This window comes from Ammodytes marinus (assembly GCF_949987685.1).
Source record: "Ammodytes marinus genome assembly, chromosome: 7".
Taxonomy (NCBI): domain Eukaryota; kingdom Metazoa; phylum Chordata; class Actinopteri; order Uranoscopiformes; family Ammodytidae; genus Ammodytes; species Ammodytes marinus.
In genome coordinates this window covers 13,950,068-13,971,154 of record NC_137211.1, presented here as the reverse complement: position 1 = coordinate 13,971,154, position 21,087 = coordinate 13,950,068, and the positions used below count along the sequence as shown (strand labels likewise).

Sequence of the window (21,087 nt, the reverse complement as noted above, 5' to 3'; positions counted from 1 at the left end):
GGAAAAGAAATCGGTCAAACCTGGTTTGCAGCTTCTTTTTTAGGATCATGAGAAAGTTGTAGTTGCTCAAAGAGGAGAGGAGCGGAGATTTCCTTTATCTTTTTAAATTTTGTGTGGCTTTGTGTTGCAATCATAGATAGTAAATAATATGTATGTAGCATCCGGGCTGACCTCAGTTATTCACACGGCATCATATAATCCTGGTTTGTGCGCGTTGCCATTTTGTGAGATTATTACTCCACCTCATGTCGGGGGGAGGGAGATAGCTGACGTATACCTCCGAGGCAAAGTGAGGGACAACGGGTGGAGAGCTGTCACTCAAGAGATCGCGCCAATACATTTTAACCTCCAAAAGAATAAAAACTAGCGTGGTCCAAAAAAATTCACCCCCCTCAGTGTTGTCATGGAGATATGACCTAAACATACAGACTAAAATGGTTTTGTGGACCAGGCTGTAAATAGGTTTAATAAGACTTTGAAAACGGCCTGTCTAACAAGTGAGTCAAAAAAAATTGCTCAGTCTTGGTACCACCCCCAGTGGCACTTCCGTGTTACTACAGTTGTGGTCACTTCCTTATTGGATGCTGGTAAAAAATCGCTGAGGTTGGGGCTTGGTTGCAATCCATATCCCCAGATTCTGTTTCTGATTTACTTTCATCTTATCGGAAATCTTTGCCCGTTTGAAATGAACCTATGTTACACTTCTTGAGTAATAGTGATTGGTATCTATCTAAGAAACAAGAAGTCTTGCTAAAACATGTGCTTCCAGACTCCATTTGTTTCTTCCGTGAACAACCCCTCTTTCTTTGTCATAGTGGCTCTCTCATAATCCACTCACCCATCAACTCCTTCAATGTGTCACTTCCCTCCTTTTGCATTCTGTCTTTTGCCCACCAAGTCCCTCCAACCAAATCTGTCTTCCCAACAATTTTTTTGTCATCCTACTTAATCATACAGCTTGCCCGTCTCTCTCTCCCAGTAGCATTGTTATCACCAGCGTTGGATATAGGTGAAAACTCATCCCTGTGGTGTTGAATTAAACACCTGCAGGCTTCATCACTCGGCCATACACATACATATACACATGTGCAGTATAAGCACAGTGCATGTACAAGCTCAGAATACAGATTGCTATTAAAGGTAAACCACACCCTGTTAAAAAGTCACACTAGCTGGGGTATATTTAGCGGCAGATACAGATGGCACCAGAGGATCAGTCTGTTACGGGACTTTAGTGGCACGGTGTGAATTTAAGCGTGGGCCTGGTGTCTGGAAGTAGCTAGGCCCATGCTATCACTGTACAGCCTGTTAATTATGCACTAATGTATGCACAGCCCCAGTTAGCCTAGCCTGCACTAACCTCTCCTTCTATGGCCTGCATTGGGGTCATTAAAGGGTGTGTGTCTAAGAGCATATCTGAACACAACCAGAAATATTTCAACATTTGAAAATAAGCCTTCCGTTAGCTTGCCTGCCATCCAAACACCATATTCTTCTCTTGTTTTCCTGTTCACAGTAACATGACTCATCATCACAGTGCCTCCACAATGACATACTCTGGAAAACAAGGAGTTTTTCTCCCTTTTTTCTTTTTATTTTCCATCTGCCTCACCCTCTTCCTCCTTTTTCTCTCCCCATGTGTCTCCCTCTCCCACTTTCTCTCACTGCCGGTATCTAAGAAACTAGAATTCCTAATAACACATGTGCTTCCCTACGTCATGTCCTTGTCACCCGATGACCATCAACACAAAAACAACCCTTATCCAATTACAGAAACACACTGACTCTCTTTCTCTCTGTGTATCTCTCACTCTACAGGTGTCAGAGGGAACAAAGACTACAGAGGGCTCTTGGTTTTTCCTGTGAGTGCTTCTGAAGACTGGCTGCTCTGGTACCCTGCTGCTGCTTGTGGTGACGAGCCTCCCATCTGTCCATCTGTGTGTGTCACTGTCTTATCCTGGGGTCCCAAGGCTTTACACTGGCTCAAGCGCAGCCATGGAGGTGGCCTTGGTAGACTTTGGGAGCCTGGTTGACCTTGACGGCAGCCTTGAGGATGAGTTGGACACCTATGCAGATGAAACCACAGCACTCACGGTGGACATGCCCCCAGAGCACCTCAGCCCAGGCAGCAACTACCTTCTGCTAGCACCGCAGCTTTCCTCTACGCCCTCCCACCACAGTCCCGTGCCCTCCTGCATGTGGGAATCCACCTCATCTTCGCCCGCTCCACACAACCAGAAACTGGTAATACCTCAGTCACCAACCATGCCAACTCCAAGCAGACAGGGGCGCAGTAGCTGTGCCAGTATGATCTCCAACTGGAAGTTGCTGCTAAGCAGTGAGTGCACTAAGGACAGTGAAACGATCTTCAGCCGGCTTGCAAAGGAGTGCTGTGAGGATTTGTTTGTAGATAAACGAGGGCTGAATGACGGAGATCAGAAAGTCATCATTAACATTGCTGGTCTACGTTTTGAGACACAGCTCAAAACTTTGGACCAGTTTCCTGAAACGCTACTAGGAGATCCTTTGAAGAGGATGGACTACTTTGATCCAATGAGAAACGAGTATTTCTTTGATCGGAACAGACCCAGCTTTGACGGGATCTTGTATTACTACCAGTCAGGGGGTAAGATCAGACGTCCAGCTAACGTTCCACTGGATGTGTTTGCGGATGAAATTGTGTTTTATGACCTTGGACATGAGGCCTTGGAGCAGTTCAGAGAAGATGAAGGATTCATAAAGGAAGTTGAGATCCCTCTACCGGATAATGAAGTGAACAGGCAGTTCTGGCTGCTGTTTGAGTACCCAGAGAGCTCAAATGCAGCCCGAGGTGTGGCATTGGTGTCGGTTTTTGTTATTGTCATTTCCATCATTATTTTCTGCATGGAAACGCTGCCGGAGTTCAGAGATGACTCTGACCCAGTGGTTGTGCCCACAGTGATACAGCCTTTCAACCAATCTAGACTCTATACTTCTGTAGCTCCATCTGGTGCAAAGCCCACAACGTTCTCTGATCCCTTCTTCATCATTGAGACTGCCTGCATTGCTTGGTTCTTCTTTGAGCTGGGTATGAGATTTTTTGTCTGTCCTAGTAAAAGGGAATTTTTCAACAACCTCATGAACATCATTGACCTTGTATCCATCGTCCCTTATTTTGTTACTGTGGTTACAGAGTTGTTCTCAACGCCACAAGAAAACTCGGGACAGAACATGTCTTTGGCCATTCTGCGTATCATCCGTCTGGTCAGGGTGTTTCGTATATTCAAACTCTCGCGTCACTCCAAGGGGCTGCAGATCCTGGGACAGACTCTGAAGGCCAGCATGCGGGAGCTAGGATTGCTCATCTTCTTCCTCTTTATTGGGGTTATCCTTTTCTCCAGTGCCATCTACTTTGCTGAGGTAGACGAGCCTAACACACAGTTTGTCAGCATACCTGATGGCTTCTGGTGGGCTGTGGTTACCATGACCACTGTAGGATATGGGGACATGTGTCCAATTACCATGGGGGGAAAAATGGTGGGCACCTTGTGTGCCATCGCAGGTGTGCTCACCATTGCTTTGCCTGTTCCTGTCATTGTTTCCAACTTCAACTACTTCTATCACAGAGAGACAGAAGCAGAGGACAAGTTGCCCTTGTCCGATGCAGTTGAGGAAGCCATGAGGGCTCAGCCAGACACTAAACAGGCGAGCAACACCTCGCTCAATAAAGCCAATGGCATCAGGCAAAGTAACACAGGGAAATAACTGTATGAGGACACAATTTTGGAGAAGAGACTTTGCCACAAAGCAGAGACGAAATACTGAGGATAAAGATAATTTAGAGGAAATTATCTGTTGTGATTTTCCTCAACAAACTCATTGGATCAATGCAATTAAAATAAATTTTAAAAAGTATATACAGGAAATACTGGACTTACCTCTTAGGTGTAATATATTGTAATATAAAATGACACACAAACATAAAGAAGAATTCAGTGTTCATCTTCAGGTTTCTATGTAAACATATTTCAAGTTTACTTTGTGTTAGAACTCTTCTTTCTATTGCATACAAGTAGTTATCATTTAGCAATACAGTGTTTATGTTGAAAGGATTGTTATTATTTTGGTCTTATTTTCATTGTCTTGGCCATTGATCTTATTGCTTATGACAAGTTACAAAGCAGCTTCACAGATGAGATATTTGGTCACAAGTATTCTTTTTTTCCAAAGGTTTTTTTTATTAAATTGCATAGTTGCAAAGCAATTTCAGACATAGGATTATACATTTTTTCCCCTTTTTTACCCCCGAACATACCCTAATTAACTTCCTGCTGATGGAATAGCTGACATCATCAAAGTTGTTTTTCTGTGTTGAGCACCCATATTCTTTTTATCAAAGTAACGCTGGACGTTTATATTGCACAATTCGGGTAAAGCATTTTTCTTTTTCAAAATGTTTGCATTAAGGCATATGTTGCGTGGCACCCAAAAGATGAGGCCAAATCATAACTGATAGGAATGATGGCCAAAAAAAACAAGATAAACAAAACAAAACAACATAAGTAATAACAAACAACATTTTCCTGTAAGTGTTTTGAATGAGTAACTTGTGTATAGTTTTTAGATTATATCCATGCTGTGTTTATTTATCATAATATGTATCCTAATCCATATTATTTATTCATTCCCTTTGATAGGTAGCATGGGTAAGGATCCTCAACTATTGTTAGTAGTCTTACTGACTCTAAACTGTATTATAATGGAATGCCTTAAATTATTTAATGTTGGGATACTGTTACATTCGCCATACTTAATCTTACTGTAATACTTATGTTTATCATGCATATTCTCAGTATTTATTGATTTCAGCTTGGTTGAAAAAATGTAGATGGAGTAACCTCTCTCCATCCAAACATTTGTTTGTGAGACTTATTTTCCAACAAAGAAATGAATTGCGACCTGAAAAAACAGGAGTATTCAAAGTATTCTGGATCCCATCTGTTTATCAGGTTTACTATCCCCCTTTTTTTTCTTAAGGTAATGTATTTCTGAGGAACGTTTCAGTGACACTATGATCAGAAAATGACACAGTGAGAGAGTGAAAGAGAGAAGGATGAAGCCAAAGATAATGTTGAAAAAAGTAAGAAAAGGGAACTGTAACTTGGCCTTGGAACATTACAGGCCAAAATGTCCCATGAGTCTTATTTTGAAGGAGTAATTGTACATTATGCTGTATCAGTGTAATGTACTGGTGGTGTGTTTTTATGATATTGTCTCAAAATAGCTTTGGACTAATGCCTGCATTTCTGGTTGATCAAATGAGTACCTATGTGTTGGTTTGACAGTCAAATCCATGGTGATAATGATTGTACAGTATGATGTCAGTTCCTCATCTGTAAAATCGCTGTTATTCACAGGTAGACTGGCCTGAAGTGATTACCTGCGTTGTCATGGCTACAGCAGGCCAGAGTGTGTTACACCAACAAGACCATTACACATTGCATTTGTATGTATAACATTTCAGTATACAATTTACTGTCATGTATGCAATATATTCTGGGATTTTAAATCATGCTCTGTCATTTTTTATGTGCTCTGATGTGTGTGTAAGGTGTGTGTGTGTTTGTGTGCATATACGTTTGCATGTTTATAAGAGTCAGACAGAAGAAGAGAGAGAGAAGGAGTTTCGCTTACGTATTTTCTCCTTGTCTCCATCTGTGTTGCCCTTCAGGGAAGATTTCGTCTTTACTTTCTGTAACCTGTCTCTGCTTTCGCTGTAATGACAGTGCCAAACACACGCACACACACGTACACATACACACACACACAGAGAGAGAGAGACTGACTGACAAAGGTCAGATTATCAAGGCATTCATGGCAGGGCAGTGATTGTTTAACTGGAAATCTTCCAAACAACAACAGGATCCCTAGCTTTTACAGCTAGCTAGCTGCACCTGATACCCTTCTCTGTCTGGATTCACCTCAACACTTCATCTCAGATGAAGGAACACTTGAAGCAATTGATTTAGGATTTTACCATTTCATTAAACGATATCTCTTCTAAATTTGTGTTTTGTGTTAAAAATGTTTTGCATTTTCATAATATAGCTGGTGAACAATTTGGAAGATGTGTTTCTATCAGAGTATTCAGGGATCAGTAAATAAACAGAACTTTATTTCCATAGATACATTGCAGGATAGGCATTTTTTTTTAATTAATCTTTATGAAACCCAGAACATTTTAATAGCCAAGCTATCAGGTGTAGATGCACTTTTAACTTTCAAATTAGTTAATGCAAAATGTAATGTGTATGTATCATAAGTAAGCGGCTGAAAAACATACTATATGTAAATATATGTAATTTAACATGGCCTAAACCTAGAAAATACTGCAAATGTGGCACATTCCTCAGATATCATGTTTATGCCAAATTTGACTCAAATTATGCAGCAGATTAAAATTGCAGAGTGCTTCTTGATTTATAATAGGATGCAAATTAAGATGTACTCACACAACCTCAGAACCAAGTTTTTTTTTCTGTCACATTGCAACTGTGTTATTATGCAGGGTAAGGAACACATAACACTGTGATTCCAACTTTGACTACTTTCAGAGTGTGGCTGAATAGAGCAGAGTAGATGAGTTTGATTTGACAACTCTTGCTTCCCCCAAATTGCTCAACAACTGCTGTAGTAAAAGTGGTTACATTACCTGATAACAGGAACCCTAAACTATGAATGAGTTTATGTATGACCCAGATTGTTACTACATGGCTCGCGACTGTAGGTAATGAGGGACATCCAAGGACAAAGAGTGAAAACAGAGCTGCTGCTGAATAGAGATGAAGGAGGGATGAATGACACTTGGGAGGAGGCGAGAGTGGAGTTCACACGCTAGCCGGTCTCTGGTCATCTTGGTGACTGGCAGCCACCTAGATAGGTTAGTAAAAGGTTCCAGTTGAAATAAAGCTCTGGCAGACATTTTGTAAGTCTACACACAAAACAGAATATTAAAGATACTTTAACCTGTCATTAACGGTCCTGTTGTCAAATGGTAGTGATATAGTAATTTTTGGACAAAGTGTACTGTGTATTTGGTAAACCTTTTGTCTTTTGTCCGTCTTTGTGTGTGAAAACTCCAGAAGTTTGAGGAAAGTTTAACTTTGCAATATTTACGTACACAACAGACACTCCAAAAGAAACGTACATCAACATGTATATCATGCTGATGAGGTAACTTTTTTTGAGAACAATTGTAATTGGCTCCTTAGTGACCAGTTTGAGAGTAAGCACAAGAGCAAATGATTGGTAAATATATTAATCTTCATCTCTCACTGCCCCTGTCACTCAACCTTGTCTACAGCTAAGCCTTAGTATTCTTTTTATGCTATTCATTTCAATGGATACAGCAGACAGATACAGACTTTCTTGTTCAAGTAACTTAATTCTGACTGTTACCAATAAACTAATTTGCTAACACAATTTAAACAGCCACATTTCCATGGCAGACTAATGGTCCAGGACCCTAAATTTGCAATAGCAGCTGTATTTTGACTAGAAACATTGTTTTGTCTGGTCATTTCCATTCAAACTCACATTTGTAAAGGACATACTTGTCTGAAATGTTAAATCCAGATATCACATAATTTCAAAAAAGGCCTTAAACCGCTTTGATAATAATCCAAGTATCTCTTCCTGGTTATTTATCCAGAATGTGTGTGTGTGTGTGTGTGTGTGTGTGTGTGTGTGTGTGTGTGTGTGTGTGTGTGTGTGTGTGTGTGTGTGTGTGTGTGTGTGTGTGTGTGTGTGTGTGTGTGTGTGTGTGTGTGTGTGTGTGTGTGTGTGTGTGTGTGTGTGCATGTGCGTGTTTGTGTGTCTGGGTAAGTATGTGTGTGTGTGCTTGCATGTGCACAGAGGGGTTTTATCCACAGCCGGTCAATCTGGCTGAATCACTGGTGAGGTTGGGTAAAGGTCACTAAAATTTCATCAAAATTGTAATCGGTATTGTAATCCCTAGGATTACCCAAATTCAATAAAATATATTTCTTGATTGCTGTCCATATACAAATAAAAACTTACAAATGTATCTTTAGCTACTTCATACAAATATTTTAGATTTAATTTTAATTCAAATGTTACACTCAGGTTGACATTTTAAAGACATAAGCAGATCCAGTATGTTATGGACCCTTAAATAATAATCTCTAATGATCGTTAGTGTATAATCAGTCTTTAATTTTGTTTAGTTTTTAGGTATGGCAACAATAACTACTTAATTTCTTTGGAAATGAAGGTTTGTCCTTCATTTAACTTCAAAAGGACTACTCATCAAAATAGATTCAAGATTCAAAGTGTTTATATGCACAATATGAAACATGTTCTCAGTCATTCAATGCAATTCTTCCTTTGTTTTCCACAGACTGAATGCCATGAAAGAAACATAAAAATATGCAATATACAAATAAAATAGAAAGAAAGCAGCAACAATACAGAACATACAATTTACAAGGTAAATAGAAGAGCAGCAACTAGGTAAAACAACAAATTTAAGTTAAAATAAAATAAAACGGAATGGTGCTAATCCAAGAAAGTGTTCCGTTGTGCATTACCAAAATGTAAAAATATTAACAGTGGTGGCAGTCCTGAGATAGAATAATAACAATAACAACAGTAACAGCAGACTCCTATCGGTTGTTTAGGAGTCTGGGGGCAGTGGGGAAAAAAGAGTTATTTAGTCTGGTTGTACATGTACGCACATATTGATGCAGGTGTGCAAACATATTGTGTGATTGGCTGAGGAAGACTCCATGCTTTTATTTACGTATTTATTTATTTGACCAAACAGTCTTCATCTTGTTTTTGTAGGAGTCTTATCTTTTCCATGCAGTGCCTGAAGTTGATCTTGGGTCCCCACACACATAGACTTCACACAACCAGGGCTGCCCATAAGGACTAAAAAGTGGGAACGCTTTCTGGGGCCCAGCCCTTTGGGGGGCCCATGGGTCTCGGAGGCCAAGAGCCTAACTAAGATAAACTTTATTTTTAACCGAAATATTTACTTTAACCAATTAAAAGTCACACAACCGTAACATCAAAACAATTATTTAATTCATTGTAACTTGAGTAAAATGTCAATGGCCGCGTTTCCCAGATTCGATCGTTCTTTGGGACCAAAGAAGGGTCGAAAGAAGGGTTCGCCTAAGAAGGAGCGCTAAGATACGGGTGTTTCCCAGATGCCATCTTAAGTGCCTTCTTTGGAGAACGCGTAAAATGAAGCCAAAGAAGGTTCTTAGTGGGAGCTGTCCATCGCGGTGGTGCTGGAACTGAATAAATCGATGCCAGGCGAATCGATCACCCACCTCTTTATCAGCGCATAAGTCACACAAAGCGCCCCGTGGTCTCCCCCACACAGGTGGAATTAGGCTACGCATGTCTCGTGTGTGTGTGGGGGTGTGTGGGTGCGGGTGTGTGTGTGGCAACAAGTGTATCCAAGTAGTAATCAAGCCCATTAGCGCATATATACCCCGTGGATATAGGCACACACATGTGAGAGTGGAAGAAAGCGGCAGCAAAAGAAACAAGCGGGCACCGTCGTTTACTGCGGAGGAGATGGGCGTCTTAGTGGACGAGGTCTGGCAGCACTAACATTAAAAAAAATAGACAACTTTGTTGACGTTTTCAAAGAGCATACACATCTTTTTCTTCTCTGTGATGTCATGGCTGACACCGCACACTGGAAGATCCCTGTCAAACGCTTAAAGATGCATGAGATTGTTCCATTATTAATGAGATGCTTTGATGGAAAGTTCCACGCCCCGGACTGGAGATACAGGGATCACGTGTGAAAACACATTTATACTAAATAGGATCTCAGAATTCAATACACCTTCATATTCCAACTGGTGAAGTAGGCATTTAAGAGCGCTCCAAATAAGTACTTAGCTCCAAAGAGGCTCTTAACGAATCTGGGAAACGCGGCCATTGTCAGTCCTGTTTTAATATGGGCAACTGACCTTGCGCAGGGCCCATTATTCAAAAATAAGGCTGTCTTTGTACAATGACTGTGTTTAACTGTGAGCAGTTGCTCTCAGTGAGAGCACCCTGGGTAAATAATGGTTACAACACACAAAAACAAGTAGGGATACAATCCTCTCAACTGTGCACTGGAACTGATTCCCACTCTTTGCACATATCTCCAAGTCACAAGAGAGAAGCACTTCATGGAGGTTAACCATCGTGTGAGAGTGAATCAGAACAAAACAATGCTTCATTGTAGCAAGTCAATTGATACATCAACAGGCTGACATTACTTATAGCTGCCGGCTCCTGGAGTGATGGTTATGGAAGCTATTTATAAAACCGTTTTTTTTTTATTCTGCAATTTTTTACTGTTTTCATGAGTTAATGGTAAACAACATTAGCAATGGAAGGCAGATTTTTCTTTTCTTTTTGGAAAGAAATATGGAGTTAATTACATACTTATTTTTGATGTACCTACCAGATGATTGGTGAATAATTGTGCCAATAGAATGTGTATATCATTGATTACTGTCATAATATGCTTAAAAATTAAAAATTTGACTATTAAAGGTAAATATTCTGCATGCAGACCCTAACCGATGGGCATCACACTGTAGCACATAAATACAAGTAAATGAAAAGGATGATGAGATGAAGTGACTGGAAGTCAAGATAGGTGAAAATGTGGGCAAGACGGTCAGAATTGAGACGAATGGAGAGTATGTCAGTTTGACTATATCCCTCAGTGCCTGGCATCATTATCAAGACGGGAGGAGGAGGGAAGGATTAGAAACAGAATACAGTCAATCTGTTGCTGTTTATTACTCAGTTGGCTCGCAGGGTTCTGCAGAGAGTCACACACGCACACACACACAAAACACTCATTCATTAAAACATGCAAGTTGTGCTCCTTCCCTAGTGAAACCTGGCAACATCTGTTCAGGACTGTTGATTGAGTGGTCAGACTTAATCTTAATCATCTCCGCTAGATTACCCAACTTCACAACAGACAAACAAACTCAGAGCGATAGTCACGTAAGGCCTCTTTGGGTAAATAATGTTCTAGAACTAAGTTATCTTTTAACAGCAAACAAGACCATCAGCAAAATCAACTCTATTTTTGTAATAGTTATTATTAATGACTTTGCACGGGTTCAACATGTTTGACGCCAGGCAGAACAGTACATCCTGTGTTTCCTGAATGGTACTATTTCAAAGTTTACTTACCTTTACCATCCTCATATTACCATTATAAATGTTAGTCACATATAAATAGCCTACATTTCCTCATCGTGAATTTGCGAATAGCAAACCCTGTAGACATAGTGTAAAGTTATTTTGACAGTGACCTGAAGAAACAAATAAGGAAAAAACGGAACCTATTAATGTGTGGAAATCTGATATTATATTGGATACAGGGTGGGTGAGTTGGGAGGTAAGAGGGGTGGAGTGAAAGGGCTTTTTTTCTTCACCAGTCAGCTGGTGGAGAAAACATACTAGAGTTACTCACTCGGACTGATAACTATATAGCAAATAGACACACACACTCACACGCTCTGACACACTTAGACTGACACAGACTGAGCTAATACCATAAGTAAGGGTTTATAGAGCATATCTCTAATACCTAAAACTGAACTGCTCTCCCGCACATTCAAAGTAACCCACACCTCTTTTTATCAGAATCAAACTACATGACAGACACCAATGATCAAATGTCAATCTGCTCATGTGAAATCACATCACCTAATGCTCTGTTCACCCTGTTACCAGGCGGATTAGTGAAAAAGGTCATGCACTTATAGAGGTATCATCACAAAATAGACAGGAAGCAGCTTGTGCTCTAATTTTAGCAATGTTAGTAATTTCATAAAATCACATTTTATGGACTTACCGGGAAGAGGAAGAGATTAAACCTGTGTGTTTGTGTGTGTGTTTCAATTAAGAGAATCTGCTCTTTTTCTGCATATCCTGAATATATGAACTCCTACATGTTTTACGTGAAAAAACACCACGCTGTGGCTCTTCTCTGTCTATACAAAGCCATCTGGTCCCCACTGACTGGCTGGATCAGTGGCTGGTGTAGGACAGCAGCAGATGTGTGTGTTATCCGTATGAGCTATCCACATTCATTATATAAGAGGATCTATCTATTTCCGCAGGTTAACAGGCCATCTGTGTGAAACGGACGTAGCGCACAGATAAAATAGCCGGTTATGGCAGATCAAGACCTAGTGCCATCCGGGCAGGAGTGGATAATGTGTACACAGTAAATTCCCTAGTGTTAAAAGGGCATTGTCAAAATATATGGACTCTTTCAGAGTTAGTATAACAACAGTGAGAGTAACTTAAACACATCTAGAGTAAGATATCACCCAGTGTAAGTGTAAACCTTCAGAGTTAAAATGTACAGTGTATAATGTACAGTGTTAAGGCACAGCACTCTTTCAGAGTTATTTCAACAACAGCATGAGTAGTGACTGACAACTGATTGAAGGCAGGTGTTCCTTAGAAATAACTCTGAAGCCTACCCTGGAAAGCTCCACCCCCATCTCATTCTTCTTTACTGAGGACCATGGACCTATGAAGAATGGGAGGGAGTGTGACGGCCACAGGGTTGCCTCTGTTGTTGTGTTGTTGTTGCTGCTGGTGTGTTCTGTGTTGCAGGGAGCTGGCGAGATGCAGCTCACCTGAGCAGGCTTGGCTCAGGAGCCTATAAAGCATTCCCTGACAGATTGGCTCATTCTCTTCCCCGGCCTGCAGCCTGACCTTTTGTTTAATTTGTGTTGCACTAATACATTCATTCATATACACTTCTCCACATGCACCCAGACACTGCACACATACTGATCTACTGACAAACACACTTAATGATTTCATGCTATTCTTTATTAACCCTTATGCCCTATTAAAAAAAAGTTACACTGGGACCGTTAAGTACATTTTGTGTATTTTGACCTTTAAACTGCATTAAAATGATGAAAGATCAATATTTTTTCACAATTTTTTTTTCCATATTTTTCATGAAGGGGTTGCTATTCAATTTATGTCATGATTTAATAAATCACAAATAAAAATTAACCCTTTAGATGCCATTTTTGATCATATACCACTAACCGCTTTATTGAAAAATACACTAAAATTCAATATTCGATTTTTTTTTTTTACTTTGATTATTATTAGTATCACCGGCTCACCCATCTGAATACTAGGTGAGAAAATTGAATTTGGTGCATTATTACTTTTTGTATAATGTCAGATTGAATAAAAAAGTTACACTGGGACCGTTAAGTACATTTTGTGTATGTTGACCTTTAAACTGCATTAAATTTATGAAAGATCAATATTTTTTCACAATTTTTTCTTTCATATTTTTCATGAAGGGGTTGTTGTTCAATCTATGTCATGATTTAATTAATCACAATTAAAAATTAACCCTTTAGATGCCAGTTTTGATCATATACCACCAACCGCTTTATTGAAAAATACACTAAAATTCAATATTCGAATATTTTTTTTAACTTTGATTATTATTAGTATCACTGGCTCACCCATCTGAATACTAGGTGAGAAAATTGAATTTGGTGCATTATTACTTTTTGTATAATGTCAGATTGAATAAAAAAGTTACACTGGGACCATTAAGTACATTTTGTGTATTTTGACCTTTAAACTGCATTAAATATATGAAAGATCAATATTTTTTCACAATTTCTTTTTTCATATTTTTCATGAAGGGGTTGTTGTTCAATCTATGTCATGATTTAATTAATCACAATTAAAAATTAACCCTTTAGATGCCAGTTTTGATCATATACCAACAACCACTTTATTGAAAAATACACTAAAATGCAATATTAAAATATTTTTTTTAACTTTGATTATTATTAGTATCACCGGCTCACCCATCTGAACAATAGGTGAGAAAATTGAATTTGGGGCATTATTACTTTTTGAATAATGTCAAATTGAATAGAAAAAGTTAGATTTCTACCATTGACTTACATTATAACGAAACTTTTTGGCAACCCGCCTTTAAATTAAAGTGAAACAATTTTTTTGCCTCTGATTTCCCATTTTACTGCAGAAAACACAATGCAATTGGGTAAAATGAAAGAGAATAGTAAAATTTACCCATTTTATCACCTCTTTTGTCATCAAAATATGAGTTTTTATGATGAAAACAACTCACTAAAACTACAAAATAACAGCTTTTTTTTTTTTTTTTTTTCGTGTGTAAGTGTGTGTGTATGTGTCTGTGTGTGTGTGTGTGCAAGTGTAAGTGCATGTGTGTGTGTAAAAGTGTGCTTGTGTGTCTGTATGAGAGGAGAGAAATTACAAGGGGTACAGATTTACAGCCCTAATATCGTATGACACATGCAAACACACACACCCCCACACACACACACACATACACACACAATCTTATTTTGTCATGGACATGCAGACGTCAGTCCATACTATCCATATCAGAACACCTTTGACATTTTTCTTTAGATTTTTTTGTCACATTGGCCAGTAATCCTGAAGTTTGACAGAAAATATGAAAATTTCAAATTTTTCCTCGTTTGTGTCATTTGGCATGTTTGTCCCTCGGTTTGAGACTATATGAAATGAATAAATCAACTAGAAATGGGTTAAAACCTAAAATGTGATGCCTTACCTTCAAAATGAATGCAAAAAATTATATAAATTCTGATTTTATCTTGCCATTGCCAAGGAATCAAAAATACTGGTTTTATGGCTTTTTATGAGTTTACGAAATGGCATCTTTTTACACAAGGATTTCAGTTTATGTGATTTGAGTTCACACAGACTGACTCCTGGAAAATATTTTTTCACTTCAACCATTCTGACTAAAAGAGGTGTTCACTAACTACACATCAAAACCATTTTATTGTATTTTTTTATTTTTGTTATTGGTTTGCAGCCATGAATTATAAAAGGATGCCAATTTGTTGTAAAGGGTCACCATAGAGGTCAGTGGGGGGGGGCTAAAATGGGGCATTTTTTTTATTTACCTTATTTTTACATAAGTTTATCAAGTTTACTACAGAGAAATGGCAAATTACAGTCAAAATTATTTTTCACTTTAATTTTAAGGTGGGGGTCAAAAAATGTCGTTATAATGGAAGTCAATGGTACAAATCGTGTAGCTAACGGTCCCAGTGTAACAAAAACATCTCACACAGTCAAAATTAAGTAGATATGGATGAAACTCAGAATATCCAAACTTCATTGTAAAACACACCTCCTTACCAAATTTTATGGCTAGGGGACAATCACAGCCAAAATTATCTCAAAAATGCAACCCCAGATACACAAATCTCCACCAATAGGGCATAAGGGTTAAACATCATGTATTTAATTCAAGACGATGTGTGGTCTCCCTCTTGTTGTTGTGAGTACCAACACCTTTGTGCCAGATTGTACCAAATAATTGGTACTATCTCTTTAAGCGGTGTCCTTGGGTGCAGAGAAAGGCGCCTTTAAATAAAATGTATTATTATTATCAAGCAATCTTGTTTGTTCATATGGATTGCTGCAGTTGGATGATGGCGTTTGCAATGTTTAAATTTTACAACGATGTCTCTCTTAAAAACAATGTATTTTTTTTCATCTGAAAGTAAATTCTCTGTTAAACCCAAGAGTTAATGATTTCATTTTTTAAACATGGATATATTATTGTTTCACTTTTCTCCTGCAGACATTCTTATTTTTACTTATTTAAAGTGTTAGCTGGACATAGTAAGGTAGAAAAATAACAAAGTGTTGTGACAGAATAACACTAGCAGGGAGTAAATAGTATATAGTTTTCAACACAGTCAGTTAAAAATCAACAATATGTAGGGAGTAATCTCTCAGTGTTAAGTAGGTCTAGCACTCATTTTAAGTAAAATATTAAGAGTTAATTCTGGTTAACACTTAAAAACTTAGAGTCAAATGTAAATAACACTGTTAGTGTTATTTTCATCATAGTATAAAACTTCAGTAACACTTGTCAGTGTTATATAATCACAAATATTAACTCTTATCGGAGTTGAATTAACTCTCAAAATATAACTCTATGGTAAGTGTAACTTTCACACTTTGTAGATAAGGAACGTATGTTATCTGGAATAGTGTTAAAATTGACTCTAAGTGTTGGATTTACACTGTCAATTTGACTGTGTATTAGCTGCTGAGTATGTGGTGTCTTAAAATAGGACGGTATTTTCATTTAATTTTTTTTACTATATTCCATGTGGATTATTCATCTGAAAAAATACTGCATATTTATAAAGAAGGAAGTTTGAGCTTGGTTGCACAATCTTGCAATGGTGCTTCAAAATAAATCACTTATTTCTGCATGGCGCCACTTTTTTCCTGGAAGGAAACACTATGCCAACGAACCCTGAGGCCTATCGAATTCTTACACTTACACAAGAGGAGTAAAAGGCTGCAGTGTTCGAGTAGCACATCACAGGACTTGTCCTCACTTCTGATGTGGAAATTAAATTACGAAATGTCTAGATAATCACCCTGAAGCTTAACTCCTAACTCGACTCAAACTATTGTATCTTTGTCTGGAATGTTCCACTGAAACTATGGATAACTGATTAGTGTAACATTTTGGGCGATGAACCACCTACATGCATTCTGTCTTATGCTTTGCATTCTTTGTTTGATGCTTGTCAATGTAATGTCTGTTTGATTAGCTTCACATACTGTGACTCTTCTACCACAGATCTGGTAAAGAGTTGACTTTTTGTTTCTTTGCTCTATTTAATGTCCCTCAATATGCACTCAAAAAGGCTTGTTTAAGAAATACATGTAAACAGCTATACAACGAACACATTGTCTACAGTTGTACATGTTTGCTTGGTGGGCAAACAAAAAAGTCAGTGTCTCTCGATACATTTACTGCAATTTTGGTGCCTTGTAATCCTGTGACGGAACGACGAACCATCTGTGTAGGCTCCAACGCTTCCACTCTTCTGAATGGGCAGAAAAGGGAAACTTATGGCCAGGTGAAGCATACCTGTCTGCTGGTGGATCATCATATTGTGCAAGCACCATCAGCCACTGCAACACTATGACGATGGGCATAATCCTAAAACATAAAGAGCAGTCCAGTCAAGTTGAATCAAGTCAGGTCGGGTCCGACATGACATGAGATGAGATGTTCGAAAGAAAATATTAGTATAAAATGTGCAACAACTGAACCTTCAAAAAAAACTTGTAGTAAAATAATTAAGCAGTAATGCACAACATTTCCACAATGGTTGAGGAAGTATTCAAAGTATCAAAATATTATCATAAAAGGAAATCATACTTTTTATGCAGAAAAATGGTCCCTGTCATTGTATCACTATGATTTTTTTATGGATTGAGAGGATAAAATGAAAGATTACATACAGTATATTGTTTTAGTTTAGAAAGCTCTTACCAGTTCTCGGTGTTCTTCTTGAAGCTACAGAAGACTGTGTTCAAAAAGAAGAATGTAAAGTGTCTCAGGCCATACCAAGCCCAGAACACCAACTCAGGTGCCTGCCTGGACATCAACTCCAGTCTGGGAGAGAGAAAAGACTTGTGGAAATCATGGAAACCAAGTGAAATGGCAATGCCTTTCTATTTGCTAAATACATATTAGTGTATCTGTATATGAGGGCATAACTTAACCATGACTATAATAACCATAACACAACCATGACCTAAGATGCGGAGACCTTCTAGGATTCATTTTGATGTGAGTTACAAATGATCGTTACCAATTTCATGTCTGTTTTCCAAATATGCTACAGCTAGCTGCCAGTGAGCTTAGCTTGGCATAAAGAATGCCTAAGTGTATTTTTCACAAAAAGTCAAACTGTTCCTTTAAATCTGGGTAAGTATAAATATTGTGACTTCCCTTAGCATTTCTGTGTTAAATGAGAGGAATTCCAGAAAGTCTCTCAGTACACAACTTTGGTGTCATCAAAAGTTGACTCTGTTTTAGGTGCAGTTTGTTCAGTGGGTTCATTACCTGCGACCACTCTGTAGAACGGCTTGAAAAGACAGAATGAGCGGTATGAGCAGGTAGGAAAATATTCTTGCAGGGTGTCCAACCATGCTCAGATAGATCATTGCATTTCCAAGAAAAACTGAAAGGCATATTTTGACAAGAGCAAAGGCTTAATGTAACATTTACTAAATGATCATGTTGCTGCAAGCACAGCACTTTATTCAAGGCACTTCACACACGACAGTTTCTCAACATGGGCCAGTTCAAAGCTGGATTAGCAAAATAAGTGCCAAACTTTATTTACAAAGACATGGATATAGTTTGTGTTTGGTTGGTGATGTGGAGAGTAGCCTAAGTCCCGTGTGTATACAGTATAGCATATCAGCTCAATGACTGTCAGAACTAGCTCGGACACTTCACTCCATGTAATTTCCGCTAGCTGTAGTGGCTTGCCAAAATCTGTATTTACAGACATGATCTGAAGAAATTTAGAAAAGTCACAAATGGACAAGAAATCAGGGCAGGCTTTACAACAGTAGTGTGTGTTTGTGTGTGTGTGTGTGTGTGTGTGTGTGTGTGTGTGTGTGTGTGTGTGTGTGTGTGTGTGTGTGTGTGTGCACGTGCCATACCATTCTTTATCGTGTTTAAATGCAGGGGAGGTTTTTTAATTTGTTGATTTCCAGTCGATTCAGGCTCAGAAGAGCTTTCCATCTGCATGCATCTATTGTCTATAGAAGATGTCAGTGTAGCGGGCTCCTTTTCCTCTATGTTGCTCTTTAGGTGCATCGATGTTTGCATGTAGACATGGTTAAGTGGCCCTTGGAGTGCCCTGTGTGTCAGCCAATGTGGCCCGAGATCTGCACACAACGGGAAAATGTGAAAGACAAATAAAAACAAGTAAGTCAGATTGATTCTGTGTGACAATAAGTATATCTTCATTGCTTGAATTAGTATCCCCAGCATATACAGATTACCCACTCTTGCTCTGAAGGAAATGAATGGCATCTTTGTAGCCACTGTTGTAGGCTTGTTCCAGATTCTAAATAGAAAAAGAACAACAAACAATGAAATGTTACAAAATTATCATTTAGAGAGTGGTTTTCACAATGTTATTGTTGGACCGGTCCTAATAGTTCACATTGATGTAATAGCAGCTAGTAAAGGAACATCCCATCGAGATTATATTGGAATTATTTTGCATGAAAAAATCACTCAAACATTCAGCTTCAAAGATAGGTTTATAGGTTGTTTTATATATAATAAGATTATATAGCACAAACACATTTGAGATTAACTCAAAAGAAGAACATGCTGTCCGAATTGTTACACAACACTAGTTCAATTTCCTGGACCACATTTCTAAAAACACTTATTTACCCACCTAGACACCAATATGAAATAATAGACTAAGAATAAAAGTGTGCACATGGAGAGTATGTTATGAGACAAAACAGGGGTCTGACCTCTACACTCATGGGGTAGAGAGCATTGATGAGCCTGGAGCTGTTAGCCATGTTGCCCTTCAGGGTGGATCCGCTGATCACCAGGTCCCAAAAAGAATGTGTGTCGGCGGGACAGATGTCCGCGTCTCCAGCGAATGGAGACACGGTCAAGACGTCACCACTGTGTGTGGGCAGTAATGGCTGCATGCTGCTGAAACCCCCATCCAGATAATGCTGTGGGATCACACAAGATCACATGTATTATGCTCATGACGAGCACTGTAAATGAGGACAACCTCAGTGTCTCACGAGTTGAAATAAAAGGTCATTACATTGAATTGAATTATGACTCAGACCACACAATGTGTTTTAAGCAAGTTTGTGAAGAGGCCATCAAATACTCACTACTCCTTTGAAGGATGGAGCAAGCATACCGCAGTACACAGGCAGAAAGCAGCTACAAAGCAAAGCCTAAGGACAACGTGGAAATAAAAAAGGTCAAAGTGTTGGTGATATTGCATTTAAGGCGAGACCCTATCCCTAACCCACTGCCGGTGACAGTGGGTTAGGGTTAGGGTACATTTTTTAATTTTTAGATATCATCATGAACTTTACCAGTTGATAACTTGCATTACAATTTTTTTAGAAATGTTAAATGAAAATGTGAATTTGGCAATATCTTACTAATTATGTACATTTACATCTCTTTAAAAAAACAAAAATCTAGATGTTAAATCCAGAATTAAAATCTTGACTTCTTTTTCACACCATATTTTATTCCAAAGTTTTTACTGCACAGATTTTGGATTTTAGACAGCCTTTATTCATATTATAAATCAAAAAAATACCACGTACCGGTGTTAAAAATGCACTCAGCATGTTTTTTAGAAGAAAATGTTTTATAATCAGACAATTAACAATATATGGACCTATCCTTCTGAAATACCCTTCAGAATAGTGTTAAGAATGATCATGGATATAGTTGACAAAGCAAAATACTCAGAAATCTCAAAATTGACCAGTGCTTGAAAAAATTATGTTTTTGCCTGCAGTGTCTCGCCACAACCTGCTGAGGCTTTATTTAATTCATGATAGTGTTAATCTGTTGTACAAACTCACCTGTAAGACATCCTCTTTAGACTGAAAATCAGACATGATAATGAGCTTTCTATCAGTCACGCGGGTCAAAGCCACAGCAAGACGCCCACTGGCCCGTGTGTGCGCATCAGAAGGAAGATGTTTGTGTAAAACTGACTCTATCCAGTGGAAAACATTGATTGAAGGGCTCAACGGTCCAAGTGTAAATGATTGAATACGTTTGGCACAACTAAGCATCTCATCCCGAATGGTCTCTGTAAAGTAGAAAACCTTAGGTCAGAAAAAGTATTTACATGCAACATAAGTGGATTTAGAAAGAAAGAACAAAGTCACTTACCCATACTTATTTCACACACTATAGCAGCTGCTACCAAAGAGCCAGCAGATGCACCCAGTACACAAGGTGATGTGCGCAGTATCCATGGTGCGTAATTTAGGATGCACTGGGAAACACCTAACTGGTAGGTGCACAAGAATCCAGATCCAGAGAAGGATATGGAAGGAGGAACGTCGCGAAAATGACAACTGGAAACTCCTGGAGCCATTTTCGGAAGGCTTCTAATT

General features: G+C 38.6%; 2 protein-coding genes across 3 annotated transcripts; one reads left to right on the top strand and one right to left on the bottom strand.

Moving 5' to 3' along the window:
- Positions 1-1,995: 1,995 nt before the first annotated feature.
- Positions 1,996-3,744, top strand: kcna10a (potassium voltage-gated channel, shaker-related subfamily, member 10a; the record flags this gene model as incomplete). The annotated part of the gene is made up of 1 exon (XM_080030696.1): positions 1,996-3,744. One exon carries the CDS (start codon positions 1,996-1,998, stop codon positions 3,742-3,744), a length of 1,749 nt encoding a protein of 582 aa, XP_079886822.1.
- A 12,278-nt stretch (positions 3,745-16,022) lies between these two features.
- On the bottom strand, positions 16,023-21,068 carry pnpla1 (patatin-like phospholipase domain containing 1; the record flags this gene model as incomplete). Of its 2 annotated transcripts, XM_080030479.1 has the most annotated exons (9): positions 16,023-17,092; positions 17,429-17,551; positions 18,005-18,122; positions 18,613-18,840; positions 18,962-19,022; positions 19,447-19,659; positions 19,831-19,896; positions 20,545-20,777; positions 20,861-21,068. In XM_080030479.1, 9 exons carry the CDS (start codon positions 21,066-21,068, stop codon positions 16,900-16,902), a joined length of 1,443 nt encoding a protein of 480 aa, XP_079886605.1. In that variant the 3' UTR covers positions 16,023-16,899. The 2 variants fall into 2 exon arrangements, with proteins under 2 accessions (XP_079886605.1, XP_079886606.1); XM_080030480.1 differs by lacking the exons at positions 16,023-17,092; positions 18,005-18,122 and having other exon boundaries at positions 17,502-17,551.
- Positions 21,069-21,087: the final 19 nt, after the last annotated feature.